Below are 12,033 nucleotides of genomic sequence, written 5' to 3' on the forward strand. Positions count from 1 at the left end.
CCCGACACCTTGTTAAGACTCCACACTACAAACCCAGCCGTGGTCATGGTAAACAGCCACTTAACACAGTAGTTCTCAACCGTTTATAGACCACTAGGCCCCGCCCCCCCCAGAACCTCGTCAAGACTCCACGCCCTGCCCCTCCACCCCAACTCATTAAGACCCCAGCCTACAAATCCAACCACGGTCACAATGGAGGACCACTTAATAATGGTCCTCAACCTTTTTAAACTCCAGACCACCCTCACCGTCAAGACTCCCAGCCCCTCCATGTATTTATTTATATTTGTTTTCGCTCTGGTCTTAAACTGAATAAAGCAGATCAAGGCCATGAGCTTAGTAGTAAAGTTTCTACTGTCCTTTTAACATGGTTAAGGTAGGTGTTGTGCATGTGTGATGATATACCAAACCATCCATACTGCCCCCTACACTTTTCAAAATCCTAGATCCACCCATAGAAGTCTATATATCCCAAGTCCCAGCCCTTGGCTCCTGTTGGGCCCTGTTATTGTCCCATGGCAAATTTATGTTGCTTCCAACCTACCATAAGCCTGCCCTACCCTCTCACTTCTGAGAGCAGGAAGCAATACAGGGTCCTCAGCCCCTGCTCTGCCTTGGAGGTCCGTTAAAATCAAGGATGCTCTATGTAGACCCAAACAAGCCTCCTGGCTCCATGGACCAGCTGAGTGGTGCAGGGCGTTTACAGACAGGATGGGTCCTGGGGCCCAGCACCCTCTCTCTGCTCCATGCACTGGGATTGGGTGCTGGGGGCTCTGTGGCATCCCTGCCATGAGCTTGGATTTGGCTCTGGGGATCCGCTGCCACCTCATCCTGCTGGGTTTGGGTGCTGTGGGTGCTGGGTTTGGGTGCTGACCACCTCCTACTGCTGCGACTGCATGCTGGGTGCCAGGCACTGCTCCGTCCTGCACCCTATGCACTGGGATTGAGTCCCAAGGGCCAGGCACTACCCACTCCTGCCACGCTGAGGAACCAGGATTGGAAATGGTAGCACTGCTCTTCCCATCACCAGATTTCCAGACCCATGGGGAGGCCCACTGCTGAATGACATGTTGCCATAGGTCTGATCTGGCCTGCAAGCTGGAGGCCGAGCACCCCTGGTATAGACTACATCATTTCCTTTTCAAGATCTAGTGCCCACATGCAGAGCATGAGACATGCTTCACCCCAGAGGCATGAAGGCGGTCTTGGTGCCCAGGACATGCTATGACTGGATGCTGCCCAAGTGAGGAAACAGCCACTGGGTAGACTCAGTGGCTAGCTAAACATGTGATGAGGACCACCAGCGTAGTCTGCTTCAGTAGGTTGGTGTTGGAAGAAGGACCATGGGATCTTGGGAAGCTGGGCTGGAAGGGACCTCCAGAAGTCGCATCTAGTCCAACCCTCTACCGGAGGCAGGATCAGCCCTGTCCAAACCTTCCCAGACAAACCCATCACCATAACTCTTTGTAAAACTACTGTCAGCCCTGGCACACCAGACATCATACCCCAATCTACCACAGGGAAAGCTGGGGGATTGTGACAGCCAATATCTTTCTGTAAAAGGTTGTTAATACTTGTTCCAGAGATCCCAGGTCAAGGCTGTGCCCCGGCTACAAAGGAAAGCAAACCACATCTCTCCCTACCCCTCACCAGTCCATACCAGTCTGACCATGGGGGAAAATTCCTTCCTGACTCTACCGTAGCGTCAGCCTGGCTCTGACCAGAGGGGGAAGACCTTCTAGCCAGGAACTTCCAGCTTTGGTCCCAGCAGGAGCACTGGCCCAGCCCAGTCACCATCCCCAACCTGGGCTGCAACCGACACCTTTTAAGAGAGGCTTAAAAACATCCTGACACATCCAGCAGCAGAAAGTGGGAAGAGGGCAATAGGCAAAACAGGAAATCCCCATAGTAGAACGCAGGTATCTCTACGCCTAGATCATCCCCAACCGGTGGCTGTCCAACTTCTCCTTGTACCCCCAGTGATGGAGAGCCCACAGCTTTTCTGGGCGTCAATCCCACTGCCTCACAGCAAAGAAGTTTTTCCAGAAATCTAGTCTAAACCGACTTTGCTACAACTCCAAGCTGTTGGTTCGCATCCTCCTCTGCAACAAGAAAGGAAAGGTGCATTCCCCCTTCTATATGACAGCCCTTCAAAGCATTTGAAGACTTCTATATCATGTCCACTCCAATCGGGTCCTTATCCCCACTGAGCTTTCCAGTGGAAAGTATTGTGTATGGACCCTGCAGGAGCTGAAAGTCAGTAAACTTGGTTGACTTGATTCATGAGTCTTGGAGACAACCAATCTCACAGCCAACAAGCTGGGCAAGATCCCTCCAGGTCACCTCACACTTCCCCCAACCCTGACCTATCAACCCCCCTCCAACCTGACTCATGGGGTCCATTAACAGTGGTTCTCAACCTTTCTAGACTCAACGCAGCCCTCAACCAACTCAAGGCAACCTTTGAAAATACCAGCTCTTAGTTTTCACCCCACTTTTTACAGTGCAGGAAAAATAATAAAGCATTTTTTTTGCTGCAAAGAACTCCAAAATCCATAGCTGCAGCCTTCCTGTTTGAAATGTCTGGGTTTATCTTGTGAATCGTGTTCATGAACCTAATGGTGCTAACGCTGTAGTACTCCTGAAAGGATCTCAAGGCACCCCGGGGTACCATGGCACCCTAGTTGAGAATCGCACATCTCTAATGACCCAAGTGGCAGTAACGCCTCCACACGACGATAGAAAATGAGGGTTGGAAGCGACCTTAGGAGGTCATCTACCCCAACCCCCTGTTCAAAGTAGGATAGTCCTCAACTAGATCATCCCAACCAAGACTTTGTCTACCTGAGTCATAAAACCCTCTAAGGATAGAGAGTCCAGTACCTCTCTGGGTAGCCTGTTGCAGTGCTTCACACCACACTCCTGATGAAAATGTTTTTCCTAATACCTCACCTAAATTTCCCTTGCTGCAACTTGAGGCCATTGCTCTTTCTTATCTGCCACTACTGAGAACGGTCCAGCTTCATCCTCTTTGGAACCACCTTCAGGGAGCTGAAGGCTGCTATTCAATCCCTCCTCAGTCTTCTCTTCTCCAGACTAAGTAAGCCCAGTCCCCTCAGTATTTCCTCACAAGTCATGTGCCCCAGCCGCCAAACCCTGGACTCTCCAATTTGACCACATCCTTTGTGTAGTGTGTGTGTGTGTGAGGGGGGGAACGGACAGAATGGGGGGGATGCGGACTGGACACAGGACTCCAGATGTGACCTCACCAGTGCCAAATACTGGGGAATAATCAATAGAGGGCAATAATCCATGCCCGTTAGCTCCCATTTACAATAGGACCGTGTTATCTTCGGGCTGCGGCTCGCTTGCTCTATTGTGGGAATTAGGAGGCGAGCTTAATGACCTTTTGTGCTGCAATTAAGGACACCGGCCTGGACATGGAGGCTTAATCTCGGTTTAGAAGAAGAGATCCCTTGGCTTATGCAGTTGATTTGCGAACCTTTGTCTGCCCAGCTGGCGTGAATCTGTCTCCCAAGCAGAGATGGGGACTTTGGGTCCTAGCTGCTTGCAGTACCTGCCTTTGGCTGGAAGAGGGTGCTGACTGCAGCGGCTGGAGTCAGATCTGGGACTGTTTCCCCTCCCTCCGCTTGTTCTATGAGCAACTAGAAAAGCAGCTGCAGTGCGAGTGTGGCTGGTGGCAGCATGGGGGGGGGAACCCGGGCAGCCAGCCAGCCAGCGCCACTCCCAGCATGCTGGCACCGTGCCACGCTCCCGGGGGAGCTGAAAGCCTCTCAGCACCTCCGCGCCAAGCAGAACAAAGAGAAAAAGGTGGAATTTCTAGGGCGTGTCCCCCGCCTGCTATTTGCCGCTGCTCCGGGTACATTCCAGAGGCTGAAGCCGCTTGCGGCTTGAAGGGGGAAAGGTTTTGGAGGCCGCGCCTGGCATTGCCGAGCTGGTTTTGCTGGGGGAGCTGTGAACACCCCTCTTCCCTTTGTGCTGTGCTGGGGTGCCACCACCTTCCTTCTCCCAGATCCTCTGCTCCCAGAAGCAGTTCAGTCTGAATCGCAACAATTAGCACGGGAGCGGAGGCAGATGGCAAGGGACAGTTTCAAGGGAGCCGGGATGCACAGACCAGGGATCACACCCAGTGCTCATAAGAAGGCCCCAGGACAGAACAAGGGCCATGGGTCATGACTCAGTTTCCCTGCTCCATTGGCAAGAGATTGTTCTCCCAGAGTAAGGGTAAGATTCCAGACTCCCACCACTTGGCCATTTGTGGAGGAGTGGTATACCCTTCGGTATACCTAAGGGGGATGCTTGCTTCATGTGAGCAGGAGAGGGCTCTTTTCTAAGTGCCCGTGCCAGGGGCAGAGGAGGATGGTAACGGGTTAACAGACTTGGCTCGTCCTCTGCTGAATCCCAGAGCACAGAGCTTTGAAGGCGCTAGGGCAGCTGGCCAAAGATGAACTGATTAAAAATGTCTTGGCTAGAAGGCTATGCCTGCCCCAACCCAAGGAAAGAGAGATTTCCTCAAGCCTGGCTCTCAGACCCATGTTTGGAAAGCAGCAGGTCCCACAGCATGTGCCATCTCAGAGGGTAGGCAGGAAGACAAGAAACACTCGTTGGGGTAGGCAGCTGGTGGGCTGGACGTGGATGGACAAGAGATTGAAAGCTTTCCTCCTCATATCTGAGGACATGAGGGAGGGAAAAACCCACTCCTGGCACCAGAGCTGGGTTCCCAAAGCCTGAGGGCAACATGTTCTGCTGCTCTTGATCAAGAGACACCTTCTCTCACTTAATAAAACCTTGCTTCCTCACATCACCACATATCTGCATAGGTTTGTCAACTGTAGATCAGTCTTCTGAGCTTTCATGGCTTCTCCGTAGCCTTGAGTAGATAAGCAGAAGAGTAGCAATGGAGTGAAGGCCACTGGGGTCATTTCTAGCCATCCATCTTTGACTCCTGTCAAGTGCCTCTAGCAGATAGCTTTCTGCTGATCAGTGGAGAGTGTAGAAGATTCAAGGCACTGACGTGAAGGGATCTCAATAGCTCTCATTTCTTCGGCTAGTGTCCTGTCCAACCTCGCTCTTGGGATGGCAACAGACCTTCCTTGGTGGGAGATCTTTGCCATCACCCCAGCCCCCAAGTTATAAATGTCACCCCCTTCCTCTCCATCCAGGTCTTTGCCCGCTTATGAAGCCAGCTGTGCTCTTCCTACACTGCCATTCAGAGAACAGCTTCTGCCGCCTTTCGAGGAAAACCACAGGCCATCGGGCTGGTCTCAAAAGCATGGCGCAGAAGTTGATAGTCCATGAGCTGTTGGGCAAAGGTCACTGAAAGGAGTATCTGCTGGCTCCTGGCATCCATTTGGGTATCCCTATGAGGTTACATACATACCTTGGCCACGACACTGTGAAACACTGGCACAGAACTCATTTTCTGTAAAATGATACTGAAAGTATCGTGATACCCCTTTATAAACTCACGGTGTGTCCACACCTTGAATACTGGGCCCAGTTCTGGCCCCCACACCGTAGAGAGGATGTAGAAGAACTAGAGAAGATCCAGAGAAGGACAACAGGGATGATCAGCGACATGGAGGGGCTTCCATATGAGGAGAAACTAAAGAAGCCAGGCCTGTTCAGTTTAGAGAAGAGATGCTTAAAGGGGGAAGTGATAAAGGTTTATTAGATACTAAACAGCAAAGAGATAGTCATTAGGGGTTTACTATTAACTGTCTCTCCCCAGACAAGAGCTAGGGGTCACAACACGAATCTAGTAGGTAGTAAGTTTAAAACTAACACAAGGAAGGTTTTTCACCCAGTGCGTAATTAAACAGTGGAACTTGTTGCCACCAGATGTGGTGGAAGCTGATAGTTTAGCCAGATTCAAAAAGAGACTGGACCAGTTCTTGGAAGAAAGGGGCACTGGTAGCGACTGAGCACGGGTGTTATGAGTACAGCCTCTGAATCAGAACTTCCTAGACTTTAAATGCTGGAGGCTGCGAGTGAGAGAAGAAAAGGGGAAAAAACCATGGTCACACTCAGGTCACGCTCCCTTTCAGTCTGCTCTCTGGCCACGTGACACAGGAGACTGGGCAAGATGGACTTAGGGTCTGACCCAGTCAGCGGCAATTATTATATTCTTATGTTTTTCGAATCATAGAAAATGAGGGTTGGACGGGACCTCAGGAGGTGACATCTAGTCCAACCCCCTGCTCAGAGCAGGACCAGCCCCAACTACATCATCCCAGCCAAGGCTTTGCCTACCTTGGTCTTAAAAATGTCTAAAGATGGGGATTCCTCTCTGGGGGGCTGTCCTAGTGCTTTACTACTGTCCTCCTGAGAAAGTTTTTCCTAATATCTAACCCGAACTTCCCTCTCTGAAACTTAAGACCATTGCTGCTTGTTCTGTCATCTGCCACTCCTGAGAACAGTCCAGCTCCATCTCTTTGGATAGTTGAAGGCTATTAATAAATTCCCCCCTCGGTTTTCTCTTCTCCAGACTAAACAAGCCCGGATCCCTCAGCCTCTCCTCACAAGTCACATGCCCCAGTCCCCAAACTATTTTCGTTGCCTTCCGCTGGACTCACTCCGATTTGTCCACATCTGTCCTGTAGCGGGGGGCCCAAAACTGGACACAGGACCCCAGATGTGGCCTCTCCAGTGCTGAATAGAGGGGAGTAATCACTTCCCTTGATCTGTTGGCTATGCTCCTATTAATGCACCCCAGCATGCCGTTAGCCTTCTCTGCATTTTGTTTGCTGTTGCTCAAGAGGTCTTCAGCCCAGCCCACGGCTCCTTGCGCTAACAGAAGCCTTCGTTGTGTCACCGGTTCCATGCTGACTGGACGCCAATTGAACCCAATATAATCTGTGCCTGAATCTCTTCCCCCCCCAGCAAAAGAAAACCCCCTTATTATTGTGTGTCCAAACATGAAAAAGCTTTGAAGATGAGGCCTGAAATTCATCTTTCCAGCATAAACATGTGGGGAGCGTGAACAAAAGCTTCTATTCAGGACCATTTTCATCCCGCTCCCCCCACCAACAACCCTTTATCTTCTGCAGAGAAACACTCACAATAACCTCTTACAATAAATTCAACGCTTGTGTTTGCTGAAGAGAGTCAATTTTTTTTTAAGCCCGACACGTGATTTCGGAAGCCTCGGGAACTGCGAGTTATTAATAGGGATGTCTGTGACATGGAGAATTTGCTATTTCTTGATGGTTGTATCGACTGGTTTGGCAGTAAATGGAGTAGGGATACAAGGGTCTTTTATTACCAAAGACCTCCCTACAAGGTCCCCTTCTCTCCCCCAACAAAGTCACGGCCCAGTAAGAGAGGCATGCCCCAACTCAATCAAGGTCAAGAGATTTTACACAGAAGGTGCTCAGATACCATAGAGAGGGCTGAAGACACTGGAGGAACAGTGGAAGAACTCTTGCAAGCTCAAGATTAAGGAAACACGTTCGATGGTTTCCTTCAGAGACCTAAGATATCTACCTGTAGCATCAGGAGAAACATTGGACAAACAAATGAGATACTGTACTTCTAATGAGCGGTTTACCTGAAAACTCAGTCAGGAGTCTCACTAGAGCATGATCTACAGGAGGCTGGGCCGGCCCAACGCAGATGGGCTCTTTGGGGGTTTTGTCATCGGTGCCAACACAAGGGATGGGAGTTGGCTTGGGGTCCATAGGCTGTTGGACACACAGTGGCCTCTTCTCCAAGGTGGGTTTCTGAGGGGGTGTCCCAGTGTTGGGGTCATAGGCTGCCCTTCTTCCTTCTACCGGGGAGACTTTGCTTGATGTGGGAGATGTCTTCTCATCTACTTCTCCACCTAGCTCTTTGAGGGCCTTGATCGTTAGTCGCTCCTGCTCCAGATCTTGGGCTGTAGTGGGGGACCCTGGAGAGAAAGGGGATTTCTGGAGACTGCCTCCACTGTAGGTTAGGTCTCTCTCAGTGTGTTCACGACTCTCCTTCACCTCGGACCAATATGCCCCGTCTCTGCGAGGTGCAGTTTTTGAAGCTACGGCTTCAGCCTCCAAGAAGTTTTCCGTGAGGTCCTCTGGGGAGTCGCCGCTGCCTTTGGACTTCAGGCACTCTCTCATGAAGTCCACAAAGCTCTCCCCATTCAAGGTGTTTGGACGCTGTTGGCCTTCTGTAATATGTGAGGGGGCTTTTCCACCTGGTGCATGTATAGGCTCTTTAGAAGGAACATCAGGCTTTCCACCAGCCTGAAGTGGCTTCACAACGCCAACTGAATTGGTGCGGCTCACTTGCTGTGCATCTACGCGTGTAAAGTCCAGAGTGGAAGACTTGAGAAGTGTTGCTTCAGATACTGGACTCCCCGTGATATCGGGGTGAGCCTGGAGTGTTTCAAAGTCATCGATGAATCCTCGGTGGTCTTCTGGTGTCCTGGAGGGCACCATGCCCTTTTCAGGCAACTCTGTGGGGGCCTCTTCATGACCGGCAATGATCCAGTCTCTGGTTTCGCCAGTGGTGATAGGGCTGATAGCTGGCTTTCCAGCTGGAGCTGCGCCATTCTCTGCGGGCTGGAGGATGAACTTGCCACTTCTGAAGGTCAGATCTGCGGTCATGTCCTCAATCACCGTGTCGTCAGATTCTCCTGAGCTGTCTGCATCTGCTGTTTCAACCAGGCTGGTGCCTGTCCAAGCAACATCAGCCTTCATATCGATAGTGGCAGGTCCGGAGGTCTTGAGATCCACAACTTGGCCTCGTGGAGAGTGTGGCTCGAACTGGTACTCCGACAAGTCTGCGGACACCCTGACGCTGATGGGAGAAGGGGAGGCTGCTTTAAATGCTTCCTTCTCTTCTCCTGTTGGCTGGGAAGGACTATCTATGGCATCCTTGGAAGGCAACTCTGATAGATCCAACTCAGGGACCTTGTTGGCAGACTCCACCTTGGGAATCAAGTCCCAGGTCAACAGCTCATTCGTGAAGGTATGCATCTCGCGCACACACTTGGACACCTCTTCCAGGGCAGCTGTGGTACAGGAAGACTGACGAGAGAGGCCAGCGCCCATTGGGAAGCTGCCACTGCTGCCCCGCCGTGGTTTGGCTTCAAACTCGCAGACGCGATCCTCGGGAATGTCAGTGAGCTGCTCTCTCTCACCATGCACCACCCAGGGACCACCGAGATCGTTGGCTTCACTAATGAACGAGGCCTTGTACTCCTTGTCGAATGCTGCTTTATCCAGGATGACCTCGAACGGGGACTCGGGAGAATCCTTTTCCAGCACAGTCTCACCACCAGGCTGGGCCGAGGAGTAGATGGAGTCTTTGGGAGCGGGCTGCTCAATACCTTGTTTTTGCTCCATCAAGAAAGTAAATTTGGATTCGCTGCTGGCATCAGGCTTATTTTGGTCCATAGCGCCTTGGTCCTTCTGCTCTGCTTGGTCATCCCCGCTCTGAACATCGCTTCTGGAATAGGTTTGCTCTTGGAAACCAACTGGAATGGCTGGGCCGTGAGAATGGGGCTCCGCTACGATGGAAAAGGGGGAGCCTTCTGGGGAACCCACAGAGGTTGCCTCCACTCCAGAATTCATGCTAGGCCCATGGAAGCTATCCACCATCGTTTTGCCGTCTACTGCTAGTTCCACCCTCATGTTCATTAGGCCATGGGGCTGACTATCCGCCGGCGAAGATGCCTTATCAGAAAGGGGAGACGCAGTCCCCTCTGAGGCCAGAGATTTGAGAGAGAGGGAGAGATTCACAGTGTAGTTACAAGGTTAACAGCGAAACAGGCAACATGCTCTCAGGGTCTAGAAGGGAGGGAGAAACTGAGGGCCCAAGACACCAGCCTTGGCAGACATGCACAGCACTGCCAGTCACAGGACAGAAAAGCCACTGGACACAAGAAGTTGCAATGTACAGCGGGACTTTTCGAGCAGCTGTGACCTGATAGCAAACGACAAGGTGGGGGCCTCCATACCTGAAGTGTGCAAAGCGACCAGGAGTGGGTGAGGAGGATCTCAGGCATGCTGTGCTAGACACCGAGGGGGATGCTATGACATACGGTACAGATCCAAATGAGACAGCTGCAAATCACCCCAATTAAAGTGACTACTAGATGATCCTGAAAAGGCCAAAGGTCCAGCCGCTGCCTGCTGAGCTTCGATGTTCTGGTTGGCCTGGACCACAAAAAGCAGTACGTCTTGAACACCCCTCACCCCTTTGTCCTGTGCTGGGAGCACACTACCTTCCTCTTCCCAGATCCTCTGCTCCTAGAAACAGGTCAGTCTGAAGGACAATGATTAGAATGAGAGAGAAGGCGCCTGGCGAGGGACAGTTTCAAAGGAGTTGAGATGCACAGACCAGCAATCGCACCCAATGCTAATAAGGTGACCCTAGGAAAGTTTCCCTGCTCTCTACTCTACCGGCCCAGAGATTGCCCTCTCAAAGAGAAATGCGTGGGAATACAGACATTTGAACCTGAAAGGTATAAAACCCCTCCACACCAAGACATAACGGTGAGAGTCTGGAATTTGCCTTGACCATGAGGATGAACTCTGAGGGGTTGGATTTGTCCCTATCTGGTAGTGAGCGAATTTATGTATGCTTAGCTGTATGTAGCTGCTCCTGAAAATGTTGCCTGATCACTAACGTCCCAATAGACTGGCATATGGCTCAGAGGAACTTGTTTGGGCTTCCCTGGATAAAACAGAAGCCTCCATAAGACATGCTAGTGTAACATTATTGCTTTTCTACTGCAGTGGTTCTCAACCTCATTAGAATCAAGGCCCCCCCTCGGAAGATGCCAGCTAGCTTTCGATCATAAGAGGTGCCGTTCTAGCTGAGACCACTGCTCCATCTAGTCCAGCAACCCATCTATCAATGGTGCCAGGAGTGGATGATTCTGAGGGAGACCAAAGTACCAGGTATACCTTGAGTGATCGCTCTCTTATGCGTTACTCTCCCTGGCATCCGCCATCACGGGTTGAGAGAAGCCAAGAGGATGCATCTTATTTCTTGACCATGAAAAAAAAATAGAGCAATTCTTCTATTGTAAAGAAGTCAGAAAAACCATGACAGGATGTTTTGGACCCTCAGGATTCCTATTGGATGTCTCTGTTTTATCTTGCGAATCATGTGCGGGTGTTTGCACAACTAACAGTGCTGATAGTGTGTGGCACCCTTAGAAGGACCTTGCTTAGAAGAATCACTGTTCTGTTGTGGGGAGAAACTCCTCCTCCTTTCTCCTACCCTGGCGTGTGGGTAGGCTTGGTAGCCAAGAGCACCGGGGGCTAGGATGACAGCCCCGCTTCAGGTCAAGGTCTTGAAAGGGAGACTGGTTATGTCATTCCAAGGTGGAGTCGTATCAGGGACGCCACTCACCTGAAACACAAATGTTTACGGGGCTATAGTACATCCTAACCCCGCCTTGAGCTTTGGGACAAGACGCCAGGCACTGTTATTAAGCAGATGTGCCCAGAGTGGATTCTCTGTGTGCAGCCTATGACTTCACTGGCACGGGCACCAGTCTGGGCGACACTGCCACTTGGGAAATGCTCCTATGCTTGGAAGTGTGGTTGTGAAAGGAGCTATGATGCTGTAAACCCTTGGAGGGTAGAGGAGAGAGAGAGAGAGAGAGAGGAGACTCATCAGATTTGCATCGATACGGTGGCAATTCCTAAGTGGATTCAACTGTGTTGACTAGCTCCAAAACAACCCTTGCTATCAAGACTAATGAGAGCAAAAGGTCTGCTAAGAGGTGGAGCTCTGAACAGAACTTTATAGTAGAAAGTCTCTTTCTACGAGATGCTACACCTCCCCTGGAGCTGATCAGAAGAGCCTGATAGCATTAAAAATTAGGAATGTTTTACATGCACACAAATGCAGCAAGGCATAAGCCTCCAAGTTTCATCTGAATAAAGCTAAAATGCAGAGAAATACCTTACTATAGCACCAATTGCTTTGCAAATTAATGGCATGAGGAGCTAATAATTAAAGCGGAAAAACAAATGGGTTTGCTTTAATAGTTTATCCTTCACCTAGGCATTCATTCCT

At 50.8% G+C, this 12,033-nt stretch overlaps 1 protein-coding gene across 3 annotated transcripts in view; it reads right to left on the reverse strand.

Annotated features, from left to right (window-relative positions):
- RTN3 (reticulon 3) overlaps window positions 1-12,033 on the reverse strand; it is a 44,384-nt gene that overhangs the window by 13,031 nt on the left and 19,320 nt on the right. Inside the window, exon 3 of one of the 3 annotated variants that reach the window (XM_025193259.1) lies at window positions 7,571-9,703. The exons of the other annotated variants lie outside the window; for them this stretch is intronic. Coding sequence (XP_025049044.1) covers window positions 7,571-9,703 — 2,133 coding nt within the window. The remainder of the gene's footprint in view (window positions 1-7,570; window positions 9,704-12,033) is intronic. 3 annotated transcript variants of the gene reach the window in all.

This window comes from Alligator sinensis, unplaced genomic scaffold (assembly GCF_000455745.1).
Source record: "Alligator sinensis unplaced genomic scaffold, ASM45574v1 scaffold1860_2, whole genome shotgun sequence".
Lineage (NCBI taxonomy): Eukaryota > Metazoa > Chordata > Crocodylia > Alligatoridae > Alligator > Alligator sinensis.